The following is a 24430-nucleotide window of genomic DNA, read 5'->3' as shown; positions in this document are numbered from 1 at the left end:
TCCAGGCCAACGCTTACCGTGTCCTCCTCTTACTCAGTTGCTCAGAGCTATTTGTTGGAGCTAAAATCTTGTTTTATGTCTGTTGAACTGCATTCTGTAAGAATTTCTAGATTCTACGAAAGAAGCTGGAAAAGATCGCCTTTGTGCAACAAGGTCATAAGTTGAAAGGTTAAAAATCAGCTGAATGGAAGAACTAGACTTTGTTAAATCAGAGTGTCTCAATTTTAAGACGCTTTGCAACAATCTGAGGTTTTAAACCCGTTTAGAAGAACCATGAAGGATCCAGACTGATTCATGTTTAAACTCCAATAAAATCTAAAGATCCTCACATACTGAACATTAGGTTCTTGAAAAAAAAAAACTTTTAGAAAACAGTTTGAAATCAAATAATTTGTTGAATTCTGAACATTTTACAGGATAAATATGGTTTCAAATCAGCAGCTGAGTTTGGAGGTCTTAGTCATTTCAAATCTAGTGATATTTCTGTTAAACTGAATATTTTCAAAGCAAGAAAAAGAGGTTTCATTTCAGAGATTCGGGTGTAATTCTTCTGCCAGTCACTAGATTGTGCTGCACTGATTAGGGATTTTTTCCTGTAGGTCATTGTGGTGTTGATAGATCATAGATTACTTCTGATCTCGGCTTGCTGCTGTTTCTTTTCTCAGTAACTAAAATACAGATGATTTTTGTTCTGGACGGTTTGTTGGGTCCATTTTTACAGGTCAGGTCCGGAGGAATCGACCCGAATATTCAGCTCTCTTGCAAAAATGTGCACCAGCTTCCATAATACAACCAACAAACTCTGAAATGATTCAGGTACTCGGTTTGTATGATGTCTGCATTTAAACCTTCTGAGTTGTTGAAAGCAATCAATGATTTCTGAGTTTTTGTAACAAACAGGATAAAAACCAGGGTTCTCTGCATCTGTCCTGATGCAGAAGATTGATTCATTTCAGCCGCTTTTATTTCTACTAGACACCTGCTGCTGCTTCCTATTGGCTGGCCTACAGTCAGGTGTTCAAATGATGGCTTACCTGGAGCAGGATCAAGTGGAAGAGAAACTAAACCAGGTAAGGGAACTGATCTCGGGGACCAAGTTTTCCAGAAGGTAAAAGGACGTTGAACTCAGAAGCTGTTTCATAAACCTGATATCCTGCAAACTGAAACTTTTATTTAACGATTTATTCACACAAATGAATCAGTCAATATCATCAGAATCATCACTCTTATTTTATTAAAGATAAACTGACGCAAAAACAACATCCAGGTTTTATTTTCATGAGTTTCTGACTGAAAAGGCAAATAGTCAGTCATCAACACAGACTGATGCAGACCTGAGCTGCTGCTGTAAACTCAACCTGAACCAGCAGCAATAAAACAATCAATCAATTAAAGCTGTTAAATAAAGGTTTGAGCAGAAAAGTAACATAATAGTCAGCTCAGCAATAATACCTGAGAGATAAATAAATAAAATGGGTTTAAAGGTTACCCTCGTCTGCCTTCATGACGTGTCTGAAGGTCTTCATCACATCCACAGAGGCAGCTTTCAGATGTGTTTCATTAATATCTGAAACAGGATTCCACCCAGTGACTTATTAACTTTAACACCATCATGATGCTGAAGGTCCTCTGAAAGCTCCCTTCCTTTCATCTACACCCTCAGACCCTCTACTGTGATGGTGCCTGGTTATCGACCCTGGATGTCCTCCTGCAGCTCATGGATCAGATCTGAAACTATCAGGTTGACTGAGATGAGATTAAAATGAGGCATTGCTTGGTCTTATTGCTCCTTCATCAGTTTCTGCAACTGTGGTGGTCTTGAGGTTTCAGCAGCTCCTCTCTCACTGTAACACAAAGGTCAGAGGTCAGGTATTGATCCTAAATCAGCTCATCGTGTTCTCCGTCGGCACTCTAATAAACTGTGAAATATTAAGGACTAAATCAGAGCTTTATTCTCCGATCAGCCACAGGAGCTGACTTATAAGAGAGGAGCGTATACAATGCTCTGCAAAATTCTTTCCAAACCTTCAACTTTTCCACATTTTGTCCCTTTTTCACCACAAACTGCACCGTATTTTATTGGGAGTTTATGTAACAGATCAAAAAACAAGCCTGAATAACTGTAAGGGGAAGGAAAATGATTCACGGTTTTCAATATTTTTCATAAATGAAAATCTGAAAAGTGTGGCATTTGTGTTCAGCTCCACTGAGTCAACACTTTATAGAACCACCTTTGGCTGCGGGTTCAGGTTCAGTCCTAGGTCTTTTGGGGTTTATCTCCACCAGTTTTGAACATTGACCCATTCTTCTTTGCCAAACATCTCAAGCTCGGTCAGATTGGAAGAACATCTGTGAACATCAGTTTTCAAGTCCTGCCACAGATTCTCATTTGGATTTAGGTCTGGACTTCGACTAGGCCATTCTACGTCATGAATCTGCTTTGATCTAAACCATTCATTGTATCTCAAGTTGAATGTTTAGGGTGGTTGTCCTCCTGGAAGGTGAACCTCCACCCCAATCTCCGGTCTTCTGAAGCATCTAAAAGGTTTGCTTCCAGGATTGTCCTGGATTTAGCTCCGTCTATCTTCCTTTCAACTCTGCCCAGCTTTCCTGTTACTGCTGAAGAAAAGCATTCCCACAGCATGATGCTGCCACCATCATGTTTTACAGTGGGGATGGTGTGCACAGGGTGATGTGCAGTATTAGGTTTCCTTCACATAATTGCATGGGTCTTCTTGCCACTCTAACATGAGGGCCAGATTTGAGGCACGATAAAACTAATAGTTGTTTTTTCAGCAGATTCTGCCACCTGAGCTGTGGATCTCTGCAGCTCCTCCAGAGTTTCCATGGCATTCTTAGCTGCTTCCTTGATTAATTTTCTTGTTGCCCTGCCTGTCAGTCTAGGTGGACGTCCATGTCTTGGTTGGTCTGCAGTTGGTCCATCCTCTCTCCATGTTCAGAAGATGTTTGAACAGAAATCTGGGAGATGTTCAAAGCTTGGGATGTTGTTGAAGAACCTAGCCCTGCTTTAAACTTCTGCACAACTTCCTCCTTGACTTGTGTGTTGTGTTCCTCTGTGTTCATGATGCTGTTTGCTCTCTGACAAACCTCTGAGGCCAGAAACAAAAAGGCTCGATTAATACTCTGATTAAACTGGACCCTGTGTACTGATTAGGTGACTTCTGAGGGCAGTTAGGGGCACTAGATTTAATTTATAGGTATCAGACTTAAATGGGGCCAAATACAAGTGCATGCCACGCTTTACACACATATATATTTAAATGCTTTAAACTATGAATCATTTTCCTACTATTTCACATCAAATCCATATAAAATTCACTGAAATTGTTGTAATGTGATAAAATGAAAACCTTTAAAGCGGCCTGAATACTTTTGAAAGTAACTTCTGATATTCCACGCAATGATGCTGCAGCTTTCAGGCTTTGAGAGTTGAGGTTCTAATCTCACCATGCAGCTGTATCCTGGAGCGAACGTCACTTCTTTCAGAGCTCTGTCCTGAGATCCGCTGCTGCTTCCTCTCACCAAGCCCTTCCTCATGATGCCTGAATCACAACCAGAGACATTTAAAAGCACCAGAAACTATTATTCTGTCTGAAGAGTGCAGTGTGCTTATCTACCTGAGGTGGGCGGTATGTCTGTTCTCTGCAGGCTGTTTCTGCGAGGCAGGGGATAGTTCCCCATTTTGGAGAGACGGCGATGGCGGTGCTTCAACATGGCGGCTGGAGGGACGATGCCAGGGGGCGGGATTTTACCCTTTTGTCGATAGAGCTCCTCGATCTCTTGCTTCTGACTTACCTGCAGGTTCTGCACCTGCCCCAGGTGTCTGTAAAGAGGAGGGAGATGTTACAGAGGGGCAGACTCATCACAGTTAACAGTGCTGCAGTGTGCGATGTGGCGACACCTACTGGCCATACCACCACACTGCAGGATGAATGACAGTAATGTGTGACGGGTTGGTTTTGTCAACTATTTGTTTACTCTGTTCCTGTCTGAAGAGCAGCAGCATTTAGGACACCTTAAGAAAGAAATCTGAATCCCATCACTGATCACCTAATCACCTTTGACGAAGCTCCATTAGCTCATCCCACATCTCCTCGCCTTCTGATTCGTCAGAGCTGTAGGTGGCAGAGCAGCTCCACGATCGACTAAAATTGCTGCCTGACCCCTCCAACAGACTGACACTCAGCCTGCGACTCTTTGTTTTCTCCTCCTCCTCCTGACCCGACAGGTTGTCATGGTTACCAGGTGGTGAGACAGTAACTGTGGGGTTGCTGCTCTCTGATTGGCTTGTCTCTGTACTGCTTCCTGTGTTGTCCTCAGATTGATTCTTACTAGATGGAGGCAGGTAGTGGGTGATGGGGGTGACCTGGTCTTGGGGAGACGGTTCTTGATGATTGACAGAGGGACCACCTTGAGAGGGAGACACTTGGAAGCGACCAACCGTGAACGCTGATGTCTTCACTGTGAAAGAAGAGAAAAAACCTTTGACAGTAATCACTTTGTCTCCAGCAGGTTTAGACCAAGGTCAGAGCTTGCAATACTGACACAAATGACAGGAAAATCATCCCAAATGCAGCAGCAAATCTACAAAAGAATGGTTGAAGAATAAAATGATCAATGCATTGAAGTAGCCTAGTCAAAGTCCAGTACTCATTAGACATCACCAACTTTAATATTTTGATGGTAGGATGGAGCAGGAGATGGCCAGACAGTTTCGAGCTAATCTCCAGTAACGTGGAGCTGCTTTGATCTGTTGTGGTGAAGTAAGAACTGAGTCAAAAAGGGATGCTCTTGATTTTCTGTCTAAGTTCCAACTCTCGGTATGTTCACGAAGTGTGGATCATGACTAAAAGATTGAGAACAGATTCAAGCGGCTGAATAAGCTTCCTCCGTACTCAGCCTGAGACATAGGGTAAGGAGCTCTGTCATCTCGAGTGAGCTTGAAGTGGAGCCGCTGCTTCTGAACATCAACAGGAGTCAGTTGAGGTGGTTTAGACATCTGGTTAGAATGCCTCATGGGAGCTTCCCTTTAGAGGTTTTCCAGGTATGTCCCACTAGGAGGAGAGCCAGGGTAGACCCAGAACTTGCTGAAGGGGCTCTGTACTTGAAAATGCCTTGGGGTCCCCAGAATATTTATAAAGGATCTCTAAAGAATGTCTGCGGTTCCCTCCTGGACCTGTTATCTTCACGACCCATTTGGATAAGTGGAAGTCAATGGACGGATGGATGGATGGATGGATGGATGGAGTTTTGATAGTTTTAATTATGATAGCTACTAATACTGGGCAGTTACTACCCCATGTACCAACAGGACAGTAGTGGTTGTAAGAGACAGAGGAACAGAAAACTCTGGGAGGAAATGTAAAATACAGGATAAAAGGAAACAGATTTTTGTCATCAAGGTATTGCAGATACAGTTTTTTTAGGTTTAATAGGAGAATTTCTTTTACTTTTCTTAGTTTAGAAATTAAAAAAGTAAATCTTACCTTTAAGAGTGGGGGACATTCTGCCTGATGGAGAAACAGGAGGAGACACCTGAACAATAGGAAAGAATATCAGGTTTACCAAACACTGTTCATGAAGAGCAACACAAGTCTGCAGTCAGGACTCCTGGTGGAAGCATTACATGCAGTTAAAAGGACTGAATCCCAGGTGATGTCAGAGGAACCTAGGGATGTTGGCGGTTGGATGTGTTTGGAGAGGAGGTCATTCCTGAAGGTAGAGAGGAATGTCTCCATGCTTGCTCCACAACCATAGAACCACTAGTGACAACAGTCTGAACTGACACTGCCTTGTAGGAATGACAGTGTTGGACAACGATCCTCAGAATTCAGGGTGGATTCAGGGAACCACAGGGAGCCAGAGGACGTTGAAGACCTGATTGTCTACCATCTTCATTATCTGTAGAGGTTTCATTGTGCATGGTGGGAAAACGGCTAGAAGAACTAAGAGATAACTGTGGACCGTTCCTAGAGGTAAGTGAGACTGGATCTGATTTACCTGATCATGGACAGAGACATGAACATGACCTGTCAATGGCCAGTTTGCTATTTGTGTTTGTGTGCTATGATACAACACAGCTAGACTGGTAGATTGTAGCAGGGAATAACTGGACAGATGACCGGGTAGGTGTGTGTGAGACATGCAAACTTCATACAAAATCCCCCCCAGCTAAAACTGAACCAGTGACCCAGTGGCTCTAAGGTCACGCTGTCAAAGAGCTTTAAGAATGTTAAATTATGGTTAATTCCTCTCAGGACCCATAATAAATCCTCACACATCCATCAAGGAATGACATCATTTACATGCTCGGATCCTAAAAAGGATAAACAAGATTGAAATCATTGAAAAGGATAGACAATATTTCCCATCTATATATCTCACCATTTTGCGAGGAGTTGATGCATGTGGAGAGGAAGTGGAGGAAGAGGAGGTTGATGAGTCAGAGAGGTCTCCTGTGTGATTAGGAGTACTGGTCAAACTGGGAGAAGATAATCTCTCTGAACCTGTGAACCAGTATAATAAATGTTCAGTGTCCAGGTTCAGTCAGGTATGATTGAAGTCAATGTCACTAGGTACTCACCAGGGGGAAGAGCTAAGGCAGCCTTATGGACCGAACTGATGCGCTGTAATGAAGGAATGAGAGAGGTGAGCATAGAAACCAGGTCTTTTTAGTTTAATACTACAGAACCCGCTAACCCACAGCCCTCATGTTATTCCATTCTGTCTTACCTGAGGTGTTTCTGGGATCCTGCTGGTTGATGCTCCCTGCAGTCTGTCTGTAGATGAGCCTTTCTGAGGTGTTGGTGGGGTCAGTTGTGAGGCGAAGGAATGGTTTTGGCGATGGACACTAGAGCCCAAAGATGGAGATCCAGAAGAAGAGAGGGCAGTCTGACGGTTTGGGAATGGAGGCGGGGTGTGAGGGTATAAACCCTGGTTGGGGGACCCAGATTGGGGCATGAGGGACTGAGCCACACTCATGGCCACAGAAATGACATTAGCCAGGGAAAAGAGAGGTTGGTCTGGAGTGGGCCACTGGTTGGCGGGAGGTGCTGTGGGAGAGGAGGTAGGGGTGAAGAGGGAAGGGTTGCTTTGGACCCGGGGGAGTCGGGAGATGGGGGACAGGGTTGGGAAGGAGGCAGTGTAAGTGGAATAGGGGTGAGATGGGAGTTGATACTGAGCAGCAGGTGGAAGATGAGGTTGGGGAGCAGTGTTGGAGTCTAGGTGGGGGTAATGAAGATGGTACTGGGTGGGTTGATAGGATGAAGCTGGAGAGAGGAACACAAAATAAGTTTAGTTTTAAAAAGTTAAAAACTTGCATTTGATACCTCTGTCAGCCACAGCTCCTTTCATCTTTAAGTGCTGGTGGGTTAACCAGGTATAATCACATAGTCAAACTCTTTACCCAGAGCCAATTGGCAGAGATAAACCCTGAACAACATAGCTCCTCTGGTGCTGTAGAAACTCAAACTCCTCTACCATGGTACGAATCCTAGTACAACAGGGGATGGGCATTATAAAACATGATGAAAGTACTCTGGACTCTGGAAAAACTATTACTGATTCTTAAAGAAATAAATAGTACTGAACAAAATGTAAAAGGACTTTAAATAAGTCCCTGATGGACCCAACATGTTTATAAAGTTTATATATATTCTTTCCCACAAAAATCATTCATACAAATTCATTCTAATTGGCATCATAAGATGAATTTATTTATCATAACTGCCAAATTGTTCTGCAAGAAACTGGATCTGGATTTGAATTGAACTACACTACTGGTCAAAGGTTTTAGACACACTTTCTCATTTAATGGTTTTCTTTATGTTTATGACTATTTCCATTGTACGTAGATTCTCACTGAAGGCATCAAAACTGTGAATGAGCACGTATGGAATTATGTAGCAAACAACAAATTGTGAAATACTTTAAATATTTTAGATTCCTTAAAGTAGACACCCTTTGCAGTGAAGACTGAAAAATTAACATTTGGCCTTCTCTCAATGAACCGCTGGGAAGTTCTTTCAAGACTTTTTGTTTTCTATATAATACCATGTTTGTTCATTCATAGTTTTGTTGCCGTTGGTGAGAATCTACAATGTAAATAGTCATATGAATGAAGGGACCTATTAGGTGAGAAAGTGTAACTCAAAACCAGTAGTGTAGATTACCATGAACTGATTTGATATGCATATGAAGTGGACCTCTAATTAAAGATGCCCTGAGATGATATTTGCTATAATGACCTGCTGTATAAACAGTTTAAATTGACCCAAATTCAGTTCTTTGGACTTAAGTCCCAATCTGGTGGATTTAGTGATTTCTAGTGGTGATGAAAATGCAAATTGCAGTTTCAAAAATAAAAATGGTTGTTTGTACTGTCTCTCTTTGTTACCCTGTGATGGAACGGCAACCTGTCCAGGGTGGACAGGCTTCAGCCTTCCCACCACCCTGCACGGATAATAAATTACAGACAATGGATGGATGGATGGATGGATGGATGGATTGGAGCTGTTGTCCTCAAACACAGCATAGAAAGTGTTGAAAATGTTCTGTCCTCATCCCGTCGGTAGATCTTCCAAACTCCTACACTCTGGACATACGGTGAAGATGATGTTGTGAGGGTATGATGTAAAAATGATTGAATACCTGATGGGGTCTGAAAAGACTGTGACCTCAGTGGTCTGACCAGGGGTGTGGCCTCGGTGTCGATGAGGAAATCCACAGCTTTCAAAGGAAACGGGTCACTGTCATCAATATCTGACAGAAAGAGACAACAATCAGCCAGTGGGACCGATAGATGGTCAGAGTCAGAAATGACTGAGTTACATCAGAGGCAAAGATCTGCTCACGTTTCAAACCATCAGACTGACCTCATGTCAAACAAACACACACCATGGTCATAGTGTTGCTGCTTACCAGGTAGAGAAGATGAGGACAGAGTTCTGGACAAACCCTTTGTTGCCTCCTTTAACTGTGGAGAATTAAGAACCCTGTTTAGAATACAGTTGTTATAAAAATGATAGAATGGGTCAATTTACTAAACCATTTGCCACCTTCACAGATTTATTCTGATTTTGTCACAGTTAAAGATTTCAGATCATCAATCAGATTTTAGTGACAGTTAAAGATAATCTGAGTAAGTTCAATTTAATCAGTTTTTAAATGGTTTTATTTATTAAGGGAAGAAAAACTATCCAAACCAGTCTGGTTCTGTGTGAAAAATGTAATTCCCCTCTTAAACATATTAGCTGGTTATGCAATCCTTGGTGAAATGGGCCTTTGTGTTCTTTTGGACCAGCAGTGATTTTTGGTGTTGAAACTGTCCCTTATGTGCCCTTTATGCACATTCTCTCATGGTTGAGTCATGAACCCTGACCTTAACTGACCCATGTGAGACATGCTATGCCTCAGATGTTCTTCTGGGTTCTTAGGTTACCTCCTAGATGACCCAACAGGAGCTCTTTTAGTAATGTTGTTAGGTTTTATTTGAAATTACTTAAATAGGACTTAGGTCCTATTTAAGTAATTTCATGATTCAACAGGTCTGGTAGTAGTCAGGCATGGGTGGGGCTAGTAAAAACCTAATTAATAGTTAATTAAAAGTTAATTTATGAAAGTTAATTAAAAGTTAATTAATGATTTAACATGGGGACAATTACCTCTTCACAAAGTCCCAGGTTGGTTTGGACAGTTTTTCCCCCTTATGCAAAAAACAGCTTTTGGCATTTACTGATAAATATTAAAATTGCTTTGATGATCTAAAACATTATAGTGTGATGAAAAAGCTAAACCAGTAGGAGACCTTTAAGGGGAGACAACATCTTCACAGCACTGTAGACCAACGGATGAATGAGGCAAACCTGTGATTCAGGCAGCCTGGAGGCAGTCAGGTGGGGCAACCTGTTGGCGTCTGCTGGAGGCTGCTGATGCATCATTAACTCCGCCCTCTTGATGATTTCATTCATGCGTAGAATAAACCCCTCCCTCTCTGATGGCAGGATGAAGTCTCTGAGGAGCTGAAAGTAAAGAGTTGTTCTGAATCAGTGAAAACTGGTGGGACATAAGTTAAACTAGGAGCTGAAAGCTGGTAAAATGCTTTGTTCTGATTAGATATCTCCTAACCATCACGGACGAGATGTCTTCTGGATTGTCTCCATCCAGGTCAAACTTAAAGGTCACCATCTTGTTGTTGTGAGTCTGCAGCTGACACTCCACTACTCGGTCCACCTTATCAGACACCTGAACGCAGCGAACAGACACTGATCAATACATCGTGTTTCGGTTTCAGGTGTGGGACTCTGAGGCTTCCGCTCACCCCTATGATCTTCAGCCGAGCTCTGGCTCTACGCCTGAACTGCTTCGTGGCTTCTCTATTAGCTGCTTCCTGCTTGCTCCGATCTGATTGGCCGTCGTTGCCATCACTCATACCTGAGGTTATGTCAGAGGAGTAGCTGGAAACATAAAACACACATTATAAAAAACTTTTACTGAAACAAAGGTGGCTAATTTTCTTTTACTGAGATTGGTTGGACTGTTACAGTTATTTGATGTTGGTAATGTGTGTTACCTGTCGACAGGTGAAGAGAAGCCACAGGGTGAATCAGTGGGAGGTATCTCTGCCCTTTGACAAACAGCAATGCTCTGCAGGACACAGTTAAATGTCAGGACTCACTGAGCAACACTAGAGGGCAACAGAGATGCTTCTCTTATCTCAGGAACTCAGGCTGCACCTGTGTTACCACCTGGGCTGAATGAGACTCATGCAGGTTGAAAGACTTTCTTAATCATTGATCAATATAAGTTCAGCCCTGTAATGTATTTGAAATTTGTGCTGTTTTTAGTTGGACTGAGGCCAATAAAATGTATTTTATCTGTTTTCCTCCAACTGATGTATACAAAATATACAAAAAACTGTTTTAGGAGAATCTTCTTCCCTGCTTGTGTCCTGCCCCCTTCCTGCTGACCTTTGGGAAGCGCAACATGGGGAACGGTGGAGCTTTGGAAGCTGAATGGTTCACAGGAGGTGGAGTCTCTGGGACAGGGGAGGAGTTTGAAAGAGGAGGAGGAGCCTCAGCAGATCCTGTGGAGGTGATGGAGATTCCTGCCTCACAGTCAGCTGCAGTCAGAAGGACCAGTTAATTAGTCTGAACAGCAGGTATAATAGATAACAAAGCCAACATTAGAACATGTACTTGAAGATACTGACAGGCAGCTGAGGAGCTGTCTCCATCTTCTTCTGTTTTGCAGGAGATGACGCTGATTCCAGAATCTGCTGGGCTCCTGCTCACCAACAACTTCCCCGCTGGTGTAGGTGCTGTGGGCGGGGCTTGTATGTCAGCAGGAACCTCATTCTGTGAGTTTATTGGAGAAGCAAAACAAATGTAAACATTTTTAAACATCAGATAAAAGAGAACACTTTAAGAAAGCATCTGGCAACAAGGTTATCCAATAAACTAATAAAAATAATCTTGCTCAGAAAAAAAATCTTCAAAAATTTAAGCAACATTTTGGAGCAGTGGTATCCATATCAACAGCTTCAGACTCAGACCTGATTAGCAACCCTTCCAGAAACAGATGCGTGCAAAACAGATGCAGGCTTCTGATTGGACAGTTCAGATTGCTCGGGGGTGGCCTCAGTCACCTTCTTGTTGACAGCTGCCTTAAGGTTGTTCAGGGCTTCCTCCAGCAGGCGGTGCTTTTTGTCCCGCTCCTGTTTTATGGCAGTCACTCGGTTTCTGATTGCCTTGGCAATCACCTTGTAGTCGGCCTTGCACACAAATCCCAGAATCACCTGACAGAGAAAGACGGACAGGTGAGACCAGCTGCCAGGTGATCATTCCTTTATGATGTCACCAATGAGGCGGTGAGGGTACCATCTCCTGGGCGACCTCTTCAGGGACGTCTTTGTACAGCTCAAAAAGGAACTCAATGGCATTGTTGTCTTTGTATTTGCCTAGAAGCTTCTTTGTGTCTTCCACCCTGAGCCAAAGCTTCAGCGCTGCCTTTGTGCCATCGTCTTCCTCTGCCAACTCCACATGGATACCCGTCTTTTCCTGGAAGAACCGGTGCTCCAGCAGCTCCTGAACTGTAAACCTACAGACATGGACATAAAAACCAACCACAGATCATTGTCCCACATAGAAAAGGCACACTGAACTAACCACAGACACTCATTTGTATTAAAACTATTCAGACACAGCTTAAGGAATGCCTCTCTGGTAAGCTATTTTTTGTCAACATGGATAAATGTTTATATAGAAGTCATAAATTGAAGTATGGGATTCAAGAAGAATTCATTTTTAGGTCTTTAAAAGCCAACATTACAAGGTATGACAAAATCAACCAATTTGCTGATGACACCCATGTTAATATTACAGTGTTTTCTGATAACGCAGGCTTTGTTGATGTCTATATAACTATGTTTTTGGTGTCATTCTGTGAATAATCACTCAGTGTAGAAAAACCCAGATGTTTCCTACTGACACCGATGCTCAGACAACTCCAGGTGCCAGACCGTAATGTCTGCCTTAAAAACACCAAAGTTAGCTGTAATCTTGATGTTGGTTTTAAACTTGCTGGTTTCTTATTGCCTCCAGTACTGACTACTGCTGGTATCGATCTTGGAAGTTCTGCTTCCAGGCCACCTTAAGAGTGTCACCTTCTTAAAAACTCAAAAATAATTTTCATATGAACAGGTGCAGATTTGTTCTGCTGTATTTGAGGACAGTAAACTAACCACAGACCCTATGTTTTCCTGCTCTAAATGAGGAGTGTGAACAAAGCACAGACTCAGAGTTTTCCTTCTATATTTAAGGACAGTGAACTAACCAGGGAAAGATTTCCTGACTGACCTCTCGCTGCTGTTGGTTAGGATGCAGCCCTCGATCATCTCTTTCAGCTCTGGGACTTGTACTTTAAAAAAAATATCAGGTTTGATTCCCTGAAGGACAAACAGATGGTCAAACATGGAAACACAACAGGAAGTAAGCAGGTGTGTGTGAGGTGGGCGTGGTCTTACATTGGTGACTTTGCGGTAGATCTGGCCTGCGTTCTTACATTCAGAGTACGGATACTCTGAAGTCGCCATCTCCAGCATGCACATACCAAAGGCGTAAATGTCCACGGCCTCATCATACTTTTCCTCGTACATCTCTGGAGCCATGAATTCAGGAGTTCCTGAACGCACCATGAGTCACATTGTGAGACACACAAACAGAGCACCGCACCCTGTCTTTATGAGGACTAACTGAACAGCTGCTTCTTACCAATGACACTCTTGGCGAATGAGGCCCTCTTGAGTGTTGCAAGGCCCAAGTCTCCGATCTTGACTGAGGCTGTGGGTCCATTGATGAAGATGTTGTCACATTTAAGATCTCTGTGCAGAATTGGTGGTGAGCGAGAGTGCAGGAAGTGGAGACCTTTCAGGATCTGTAGGCTCCATCTCTGCAGCAGCTTTAGCTTCATTGGCCGGAACCTGCGCACGTACCTGGATGGGTTTAAACAGGTGGGTTATGGTCAGGTGACACTTTGGTGCTAGAACGAGTGTGGGAAATTTAAAAAGGAGTTATACACTCTTAACAACATAGGAATTAGAGAAAAGCAAATAAAATCAAAGAGAAAAGTTGGAGTGGGACATTTCTTCATTTTCTGGCCTCACGTTTTGAGCGTTCCAGACGTCATGAGCTCCGTCACCAGGATGATGCATTTAGAGGACTTCCAGGAGTCAAAGAACCTCACAATGTTGGGATGCTGCAGAACTTTCAGCATCTCCACCTCCTCACTGAAGCGCTGGCGCTCAGATCTGTTCAGACAGTGAGTCTGTTGAACATGAACACATGAGCAAATTCAGCCATTCACCTTGTCAGAGAAAAACCTCCACTCTGAAGGTCGCTGAGCCCTCAGTGAGCTGCTGCTAATGAACTGCTGACATGACAACACACAAACATCTCACTTTGCTGCCAAACTCAGCTTCTCTGTTTATTTATGATCCAGGAACTTCCTGTGAGATCTTTAAGCTTTAAGCTCACAAGGTTGGTAACTAAATCACAGGACAGTCTCCATGCTGCAAAAATAAAATTAAAATAAAGATTAAAATAAAGATTAAAATATAAATAAATAAATAAATAAAATTCAATTCAATTAGACTTTGATTTTGTTTATTAATATTGCAACTATGGCAAAAATGTTTTAATATACAGTACTGACCAAAAGTTTGTACACACCTTCTCATTCAAAGAGTTTTCTTTATTTTCATGACTATGAATATTGTAGCTTCACACTGAAGGCATCAAAACTATGAATTAACACATGCTGAATTATATACAATGAACAAAAAAGTGTGAAACAACTGAAAATATGTCTTATATTCTAGGTTCTTCAAAGTAGCCACCTTTTGCTTTGATTACTGCCCCAGGAAAGGAAGACCAAGAGTCACCTCTGCTGTGGACGATAAGTTCATCCGTGTCACCAGCCTCAGAAATCGCAGGTTAACAGCAGCTCAGATTAGAGAACAGGTCAATGCCACACAAAGTTCTAGCAGCAGACACATCTCTAGAACAACTGTTAAGAGGAGACTGTGTGAATCAGGCCTTCATGGTAAAATAGCTGCTAGGAAACCACTGCTGAGGACAGGCAACAAGCAGAAGAGACTTGTTTGGGCTAAAGAACACAAGGAATGGACATTAGACCAGTGGAAATCTGTGCTTTGGTCTGATGAGTCCAAGTTTGAGATCTTTGGTTCCAACCACCGTGTCTTTGTGCGGCGCAGAAGAGGTGAACGGATGGACTCTACATGCCTGGTTCCCACAGTGAAGCATGGAGGAGGAGGTGTGATGGTGTGGGGTGCTTTGCTGGTGACGCTGTTGGGGATTTATTCAAAATTGAAGGCATACTGAACCAGCATGGCTACCACAGCATCTTGCAGCAGCATGCTATTCCATCCGGTTTGAGTTTAGTTGGACCATCATTTATATTTCAACAGGACAATGACCCCAAACACACCTCCAGGCTGTGTAAGGGCTATTTGACCAAGAAGAAGAGTGATGGGGTGCTGTGCCAGATGACCTGGCCTCCACAGTCACCGGACCTGAACCCAATCGAGATGGTTTGGGGTGAGCTGGACCGCAGAGTGAAGGTAAAAGGGCCAACAAGTGCTAAGCATCTCTGGGAACTTCTTCAAGACTGTTGGAAAACCATTTCAGGTGACTACCTCTTGAAGCTCATCAACAGAATACCAAGAGTGTGTGGAGCAGTAATCAAAGCAAAAGGTGGCTACTTTGAAGAACCTAGAATATAAGACATATTTTCAGTTGTTTCACACTTTTTTGTTCAGTATATAATTCCACATGTGTTCATTCATAGTTTTGATGCCTTCAGTGTGAAGCTACAATATTCATAGTCGTGAAAATAAAGAAAACTCTTTGAATGAGAAGGTGTGTCCAAACTTTTGGTCTGAACTGTATGTTAAAAAGTCAAATGTAAAATTTAAACAAAAACTAAGAAAAGGTCATGATTTGTGGGTTATGATTATTCTTGATTGATTTTGAATCATGCTTCTGGTCATGCTTTAGTTTTCTGTCTTCTTGTTCATGTTTAGTCAAGTTAGTTTTTTTTTTTTTGGATTTGGTTATGCTTTAGTTTCATGTTTTCTAGTTATATTTCTGTTAGTTTGTATCCTTGAATTTCCGTTCTGCTCTAGCCATGTTTTTGTTTTCTCCTGTCAATTAACTTTATTCGGTTCACCAGCTCCAAGCTAATCTATCTTGCTTCACCTGGTTCACGCTCCATAAATACACACCTGTTCTGTTATTCATCCCGGAAACATTTTCTGATCATGCCACCCTGTGTTACGGATCATGCTTTGCCTGTCTTACCTGCCCATTTATTGTTTTGTTCCTGCCTCCTCTTTTCAGAGAGTTTTTGTTTTTTCTAATTTAAATCATTTCACTTACCACGCTGCCTGCTCGTCTGCATTCTGGGATCCTCCGCTACACCGACTGTGACATAAAACTAAATTACCAGAACAGATACTTGTTTGGACCTAAATTTATTTCATTAGTCTTTCCTTTGTCTAGTTTTTAGATTATTCTGAATTTATAATTTTATGGTACTTATTTAAATACAGTGCTTATTAAAACTGAAGGATAAACATTGATCTGTGGACTAAATGTGAAAAAGTCCTTCAGTGGGAGAGAAATCACATTAAAAACCCCACAACACAGAAAAGAGTAACATCTGAGACGTGTTTCTGCACCAAACAAACAGATTGCATGGCTGAACGTGTGTGTGCGCGTGCGCGTGTGTTATCACCAGCATCCAGCCGCCGTGTGCTCACTCTGATACTGTGTATACTGCAACATACTGCTGACTCACACTTAATGACGCAGCACATATGTACTTGTATCTGCAGCCTGCTGACTTGGGGCGAGGAGGTGAAGAAGAGCAAACCGTCCAGTTACAGTTCGGGATGCCGACAGCAGTTAAAGGTTAAAGGGAAAAACTCGGTGTGTTTTATCACTGAATCCTGAACCGTAACTGGGCCAGTATGATGTTCTCACGCTGCGATAACCAGGAGTAAAACTGCCACACTTTCATGGTATCTCCATATTCGCACAAGAACATGTATGACGGGATCTAGTTTGATGGTTCTGCTTTTGTTTTCACACCATGCCTGCCTGTGTTTTTGGAATCAGATTTTTTCTCCAAACAGCTGATTTTGTCTTTTTTTCAACCAGCTGACCAGCAGTGCGCAGCAACAACTGTGGGAAGCAACAGCAATGCACTACCCAAGGTTTCAAACACATAACTCCAGAGGTCCATACCCAAAAACACAAAACAGTTTGAACAGACGCAAAAAATGGTTGTTCTAATGTTTCCAACTGAATACGAGGAAAATAAGTCAAAGCTCCTCCAACATCAAAGCAAAACTGAAACACCCAGAGCTCCTGCTGGAGGTCCAACAAGAGCTGACCTAACAGGACCTCCAAGTGAAACCATCCTCAGGTTTCACACAAATCAAATTAAGTTTATTAAAATGGCATATTTAAAAACAACAAATAACTGGTGTGTTGGTGTCAGCCAGCCCAGCTGACACCAACACACTCCCAGCTGGGAGCCAACGAAGGCGGGAATCACCTGATTAGAATCATTAAGGGATAAAAGTGGTTTCACTAAGTTTAAAAAAGGCCATTTTTACTACAGAGTTAATCTGTTTCTGAAGATTACAGTTTAAATCAAGGATTCAAATCACCTCAAGGTGTTAAATGTGAGACCTAGTTAGCTCCAGGCTACCTAGGCTAGGAGAAGAAGTGCTACGATTTGTACTGGGACCATAAATCATAACTCAGGTTTATTTTCATTGGAATTTAGAACATTTGATGCCATTCAAGTTTTTAAAGGTCAAACAGGGGTTGTAGTGACAGGGACCAGAATCAAGATTATCCTGGAATCTGGTTTATCGGTTTTCTTTCCTTTGACCATGTTTGGCAGGTCATAACCTGACCGAGCCTCGTGCTGACCATGTTTCTATGCTTCCAACAAGATGTAGGGAAGATGATTTAAATGGAATATCTTGTGACAGAGTGTCTGTGGTCCTGATGTTGTAGCAGATCCATCCATCCATCCATCCATCCATCCATCCATCGTCCGTCCGTCCACTCATCCATCCATCCATCCATCGTCCGTCCGTCCGTCCAGCCATCCATCCATCCATCCATCCATCATCCATCCATCCATCCATTCATCCATCCATCCATCCATCCATCCATCCATCATCCATCCATCCATTCATCCATCCATCCATTCATCCTTCGTCCGTCCATCTGTCCGTCCGTCCGTCCAGCCAGCCAGCCATCCATCCATCCATCATCCATTCATCCATTCATCCATCCATTCATCCATTCATCCATCCATCCATCCATCCATCATCCATTCATCCATTCATCCATCCATTCATCCATCCATTCATCCATTCATTCATCCATTCATCCATTCATCCATCCATTCATCCATCCATCCATCCATCCATCCATTCATCCATCCATCCATTCATCCTTCGTCCGTCCGTCCGTCCGTCCAGCCAGCCAGCCAGCCATCCATCCATCCATTCATCCATTCATTCATCCATTCATCCATCCATTCATCCATTCATCCATCCATTCATCCATCCATTCATCCATCCATTCATCCATCCATCCATTCATCCATCCAGCTACCCAACCGGCCAGCCAGGAACGATTCTATAGAAGAATCTCCAAAGCGAGGTGTTCTGGAGGCAGCTGGGATCATCCAGCAGCACCAGGATACTAGAACTGCCCCATCTGAAGCAGAGGCTCACTTTGCTTCACTGGGGGGGGGGTGAATTTCAGGGTTTTCCTTGTTAGGAACCATCAGACGGAGATCTGACCCTAAAATCCAATCCGTCACCTACTGCCAAGGGTGCACGATGAGACTTGAATCTGAAAAACCACCTTTCCTTTCAGATCAACATGTTTTGGCTTGTGGCCTTCATCCAGGCCATCTGACTCTGAACAACTACCTGACCCGTATATCGTGTTACCTGCAGCTCGCACCACGCCACCTCCACCGTCTTCTCCGTGTCGAGGCCTTTGTAAACAGTCTTGAAGGAACCTCGTCCGATCTCAATGTTGAATTTCAGGAATCGTCCGTCGGGAGATGAACCCACGGCCTTTGTCTCCTCTTCATCACGCTCCTCCTCCCTCCTCCGTTGCCATCGCAACTCCTCCCTGGTAGAGTCGGACAGTGTGACTCCCGCCTCCTCTGCAGAGTCCCAGCCGATGCTCAGACCTGCAGCTAGTTTCTCCCCAGCATCTGATTGGCTGGTTGGGTCATCCTCTGAGGCTTTCAGAGAGAGGGGAGAAAGACTCCATCCTTCCTCATCCTCCTCCTCTTCATTTTCCTCCTCTTCGGGTCTTTTCTTGGTGTGATTGTCAGGTGTTGACATCATCATGGTCCACTGTGGTCTGGTTCAAGGTGTCCAGGTGAGGACACAGGAGTGGGCGGAGCTCCAACAGCCTGTAAACAGGAAAACCAAACCAACATTTCAAAATTAAAACTGTAAAGTAGATGCTGGTTGATTCGTTCACTCATAGATGTGAAACTTCTTTATTTTGACAGAAAAATATTTTGATTGAATAGTTATTATTATTAACATTTGCTTTTCAGGATTCAATTTATTTTATTGTCACTTTATATTGATTTTTAAACTGTTAATGATTAAACTGAATAGAAGTAAAAAAAAATAGGCAGGTGTGTAATAAAGGATCAGATTATCATTTATGATCATTTAGATCTGTTTTTATCACAGAGTGAAATATTAGAGAGAATTTAATTAGAAAAACTTTAATTAGTATGTTTCCTTTTTTACACCCCTGAGTTAGCAGATGGTAATCAGCTGTTCCTATAACTGGTACCGATCCATATTCTGATTATTACTGAATCCTTGAACCTGCTATTGTTTCAAAAGGGTGAATAAAAGTTGATTATTATGTGTTTGATGTAAATAATATGATTGTTGGCCTCTGATGAGAATATTTAGGTTGTACTCACCGTTTATCCGCTTTCAGCGCCGCTTTGATGAGCTTCAGACTGGAACCAGTAAGTCCAGCGCAGCTGCAGGAGCTTTACAGTTCTGGTTTGGGTTCGGTGCGGAGCTGAGGTTCTCACTTCTCCGCTCCTCCTCCTCCTCCTGCTTCTGTGACATCTGCACGCGCTATCAGGAGCAGACTGCACGACCGGCAGAAAGCCCCGCCCAACGGAAAGCCCCGCCCACCGGACACCTGTCACCTGCCTGGTAGAAACTAGGTCACCTTTGTTGGGATTGGAGTTAATTAAGTCAGAAACAGATCAATAAAATATGAGATTTTTCTTAATTGATTCTAATACAGAACTGTAGCCATCAGTGCCGCATTTCATTTACAACTCAGAGATTTAAACTCATATTCATATCTGACTCCTGCTCTCGGAAGCTGTGAGGCTCTCCGGTTAAGACCTTCAAACATAAACCATGACGTCATCTGCAGACGTGTGCTGATGTTGTATTTATCAATTAATAATATTAATGTTGATTAATGACAAAATTCATTGTGTTCAACTATTTTCCTTTGTGTTGTCATCTCACATTTGTCCACCAGGGGGAGATATTGTTCATGAGCTCTGAAGTCTCCGTCGTTTCATTTTTAATAATTTTCTATAATTATTATACATTTACATATGTTGGTGATTTTTCATATTTAATGAAATTACTGCACATAAATAATGTTATTTATTTGTTTGTTTGTTTATTTATTTACTTATTTATTTATTTTTTTCGTGGCCTTACGTCAAAGCTCCGTCTGTTTCTGCTGTTCCAGGCAGAGAGCTCTGTCCTCCGACATAACGGCTGTGAGTATGAACAAACTCCTACTTCGTTTCTTTGTTTTTATTTATTTCATTGTGCTCCATCCTCATGGCTCTAATAGACATTAGGGTCTTGCTGCTACTGCTCTGGGTGGGTTAACTAAATGCTTAATGGTTTGTGTCAAACATCTGAAAGCTTTTTTATGCTTTATGATCTGGTTTTTTTCTGTAGATTTTAAATGGCAGAAGAAACAAAATGATGAGAGAAAAGAAAATCAGTTTAAAGTGTTCCGTACAAAAATCCGGCAGGTAGAAGTCAAAAAGTTTAGAAATAGATGAACAAAAAATTGTTTTAAATGAGTTGCCATACTTTATTTAAATCTCAGAATATTCTTTTCTTTTCCCTCCTCCTGAATCTGAAGCAGTAAATCTTTAATCCCAGCTGCAGGATTAAGCAGATCTTCTCCTTTATCTCAACATTAATCTGTTCCTTATCTTGATCTTTTCATCTTTATCCCTTTGTCCTGTCCTGTTTCATCCTTCTCTTCTCTCTGTTTAATATGCTCTTTGTCATCTTGCTGTGACTTTATTTAAAACGGGCAGATAAATGAAATTTGATGATATGTGGATTAGTTGTCGGCTGCATGGAGCTGCATTTGGTTGCACTGTTGCCTTGCCTCAGGAAGGTCCTCGGTTTGACTCCTGGCCAGGCGTCTTTCTGCATAGGGTTTTCATGTTCTGTCCGTGCATGTGTGGGTTCTCTCTGGGTATTCCAGCTTCCTTCCACAGTCATGACATTTCTCTGTGTCACCCTGCGATGGATTAGCGACTTGTCCAGCGTATACCCTGCCTGTTTCCCGTAGACCACTGGACATAAGCACCAGCTCCCCCACGACCCACTATGGAAGGAGCAGATCTAGAAAATAGATGAATTAGTGGCCTCTTCATCAACATCTGGGTTTATTATTTTAATTTTAACAATAAGAGCTTGTGCAGCATTTTAATGTCCGAAGGTTTTCTATAAGAATCAGTTTTCAGCTCCATAGAAAGCTAACGTGATGATTCATGTTCTGACCTTCTCTGCAGATATTTCACTGTTCCAGGTTTCCTCATTAACAGGACATGCAGATGAACGTCTGACAGGAAGTCAGAGCATTGCATCATTCTTTGACGTCATGTCCTGCAGTCTGACACTCCTGGTCCTCATCCTTCTAATCCCTCCATCATCCCACCAAGTGGTGGCGCTCTGGCGCCGGGGAAACCGAGTGTCCTCCATTAATGCCTGCCAGCAGTCTGAGGCGGCGGACGGAGGACTGACAGTTCGCTGCAGCGGACTCCGACTGACTCAGGTCCGTCTGCTGGTTCCTGTACCAGTTTAACCAGTTCTCAGGTTGATGGTTGGGTTTTTAGAGACCCTTGAAAAAGGAGATGTGCGGTTGATGAAACTGGTCTATGTGACTGTGTCCTCTTACCTGCTCAGGTGTATTTGTCTCTGTAGATACCCATCGGCCTGTCCAATCACACCACCCATCTGTTTCTGAACAACAACCGGCTCAGTTCTCTGCCCGCCTTCTGCTTCTCTGACCTGTTCCTGTTGGATGAGCTCGACCTGTCCCACAACCAGGTCCTCACCTTTCCAGTACCACCCAGCTGCAGGAAACCAGTGAAAACCAGTTTCACTCACCTCCTGTTCCCTGTCACAGCTCTCCTCTCTTGAACCTGGATGTTTCTCTGGCCTGGTGCCTTCTCTCCAGTACTTGGACCTCTCATCCAATCGTCTCACCACTTTGGACCCAGCGGTTCTTGGTGGACTTCAGGTCCAAGCCAACCTGAGCCAGAACCCATGGCACTGTGACTGCAGCATGCAGGTGAGCCTCAGTGAGGTTGCTGTTGGTACCAGACAGGTGAAACCAACAGAGGCCCGAGTGGGTTGATGACTTCCTGTCTATGTTTAGATGGCTGCACCTCAGCTGAACGTGGACATTTCCTCTCTGGAGAAAGTAATCTGTCAGACGTCGGACCTTCCGAACCTCGGTACGTTGACTCCACATGGTTCCTCGTCTTTAAAACCTCAGGAAATGATCCCAGTTGTAACTCTGTGTGTTTCAGGAGCTGTTGGACTTCCATTGGTCTTACTGATGCAGGACTGGGATCTGTGTCAGTCAGTGAGGAGAACCACAGACTTCCTGACCCTGATCACTATGTTCCTCTGGTTTGTCATGCTCATGTCCTACCTGATCTACTACATTCGCCATAACCAGGTGGTCGCCCGGCGTCACCTGGAGTACCTCAAGTTCTTGGAGAGCCGGGACCCTTTTAGACCCAATAAAGATCTCCTTTAACATCATTCAACTCTGATCAATAAGAACTTTCAATACAAACCCTAAAACCTTCTCAAAGATCTTTAATCCTGATCCAAAATGATTGTTTTCTCTAAAGGTTCTGATTTAATTGCTGACAGAACCCTGTTAACAACTGCAATAATACCTTCATGCACCATGGATCCCCCATGTCCCATAGAACCACTAAATGACCTTCTAAAACGTCATTAGGCAACCAACATAACATCTCATTAAGATACTTCATCATCAAAATTTAACCTCGCTTCAGTCTGGATTCAGCAGATAGAACTTTGACCCGAACTGGTAGATGTTGTTTAGAAATTCTGAATCCCAAGGACCACCTACAGATAATGTTTCTTAAGAAGTTCTCTTAACAAACACTTGAACTTCCCTAGTCCCTTTTAGGACTGAAGAACCCCCCCCCCCCAAATTTTTGTTTTAAGATTAATTAAATACTTCATTAAACAAATAAATCCAACAGAAACTAACCGCAGAACCAACCCTGAACCTGCAGATCCACTTTGGAGCCAGAAGTATTCATTGGATCTCACCTAAGACCTTCAAAACCATTTAGGCATCTATAGAAGAACCATGTGAGGGATTCATCGAGATCCTTCAGAGTTTATAGGATGTTTGGAGCTTTAAAACATTCTGATTTATTGAAAAACTCCCGCAGAACCAGATGGACTTTTCCAAGGGCGCACTGGATGTTACGGACATTGACAACATAACCAGCAACTCAAACTCAAAGTTTTTCCTTGCACACATCATCCTTTCAGTGCTCCATCTGAACCGTTTCCATGGTAACCTGGCTCAGGGCTCACAGCATCCTGACTCAGTATGTATCTGTTCATCGTGTTTCTGTGCTTAAAAAGCCAAATAAACCTTATAAAATCATGGTGGGTTGGGTGCATCTTTAAACAGGTCGAACCTCTGTTACTTCTGAAGTCAGCCTTTAAATTATTTAAAAGGAGGTCTCAGTTGAATCCATCCTGCACAAATATGTTTGTGCTGTATTAATTATAAAAAATGGTAAATATGAGCGAAAGAGATCAGTTAACATCAGAGATCAGAAACCAGCCCGAAAGCTGCTAGAAGCACCTTCTTTAATTCATTTATTCAGAAGACAGAAAAGCTTCTACTTTGGTCCTTATGGCCAAGATCTCTGGAACGTCCTCCCTCAGACTTTAATGAGCTGATGAGTCTTTCATCCTGTTTTAAAAACGGTTTTGAAATGCACTATTTATTTAAGGTTTATATTTACTTTGTTTTTTATTGCCGCAGTTGTTTGTATTTTATAGCACTGTCTTTATCTTTCTGTAAAGAACTTAAAAAACAACTGTTGAAAAGGTTATTTTTAAATAAAGAATTATTACTAAGCTATTATTATTATTGTTGTTATACAGTTAATTAGGGTGTGGATCACTCATGATAATGACATCATTTAAAGGTTTAAAACTGTGTACGTTTAAACTTTAGGAGTTAAAAATAAAGAGCGTAATTATTTTTATTGCGTTTCTGATCTGAGGGATTAAAATTAATCATCCCAAACACAAATCTTAAACTTTTTATGTATTTAAACTTTATTTTTTGACTGGGTGATTTTGTCACACATTTGAATTTCCCCTCTTCTTGTGGTTCTGGGTTATTCCGGTTCTGGTTCACGCCGTTTCCGGTTCTGTTGCTCCGAGCGGAGCAGGATTGAGTCA

At 42.5% G+C, this 24430-nt stretch overlaps 2 protein-coding genes and 1 long non-coding RNA gene across 4 annotated transcripts; 2 read left to right on the top strand and 1 right to left on the bottom strand.

Moving 5' to 3' along the window:
• Nucleotides 1–1211: 1211 nt before the first annotated feature.
• LOC124863986 (serine/threonine-protein kinase WNK4-like) lies at nucleotides 1212–19729 on the bottom strand. Of its 2 annotated transcripts, none has more exons than XM_047358585.1 (24): nucleotides 19591–19729; nucleotides 18581–19056; nucleotides 13682–13842; nucleotides 13290–13510; nucleotides 13043–13200; nucleotides 12876–12964; nucleotides 11898–12117; nucleotides 11573–11815; nucleotides 11231–11375; nucleotides 10989–11140; nucleotides 10592–10665; nucleotides 10340–10475; nucleotides 10147–10263; nucleotides 9885–10040; nucleotides 8941–8995; nucleotides 8671–8781; nucleotides 6754–7289; nucleotides 6605–6647; nucleotides 6406–6527; nucleotides 5508–5556; nucleotides 4080–4482; nucleotides 3639–3844; nucleotides 3469–3563; nucleotides 1212–1844 (listed from the first exon to the last, which is right to left on the bottom strand). In XM_047358585.1, the coding sequence occupies exons 2-24, from the start codon at nucleotides 18989–18991 to the stop codon at nucleotides 1842–1844; spliced, it is 3906 nt and encodes a 1301-aa protein (XP_047214541.1). In that variant the 5' UTR covers nucleotides 18992–19056; nucleotides 19591–19729; the 3' UTR covers nucleotides 1212–1841. The 2 variants fall into 2 exon arrangements, with proteins under 2 accessions (XP_047214541.1, XP_047214542.1); XM_047358586.1 differs by having other exon boundaries at nucleotides 11666–11815.
• LOC124863987 lies at nucleotides 10384–11009 on the top strand. Its single transcript, XR_007037237.1, has 3 exons — nucleotides 10384–10522; nucleotides 10602–10790; nucleotides 10945–11009. It is a non-coding gene; the product is annotated as an uncharacterized LOC124863987 (long non-coding RNA).
• A 1696-nt stretch (nucleotides 19730–21425) lies between the features above and the next one.
• Nucleotides 21426–23618, top strand: LOC124864755 (leucine-rich repeat-containing protein 3-like). The gene is made up of 5 exons (XM_047359658.1): nucleotides 21426–21728; nucleotides 21878–22003; nucleotides 22083–22247; nucleotides 22335–22413; nucleotides 22489–23618. The coding sequence occupies exons 1-5, from the start codon at nucleotides 21438–21440 to the stop codon at nucleotides 22719–22721; spliced, it is 894 nt and encodes a 297-aa protein (XP_047215614.1). The 5' UTR covers nucleotides 21426–21437; the 3' UTR covers nucleotides 22722–23618.
• Nucleotides 23619–24430: the final 812 nt, after the last annotated feature.

Source organism: Girardinichthys multiradiatus, chromosome Y (genome assembly GCF_021462225.1).
Source record: "Girardinichthys multiradiatus isolate DD_20200921_A chromosome Y, DD_fGirMul_XY1, whole genome shotgun sequence".
Lineage (NCBI taxonomy): Eukaryota > Metazoa > Chordata > Actinopteri > Cyprinodontiformes > Goodeidae > Girardinichthys > Girardinichthys multiradiatus.
The sequence above is the reverse complement of the archived record's forward strand: the minus strand, read 5'-3'. Positions and strand labels throughout refer to the sequence as shown.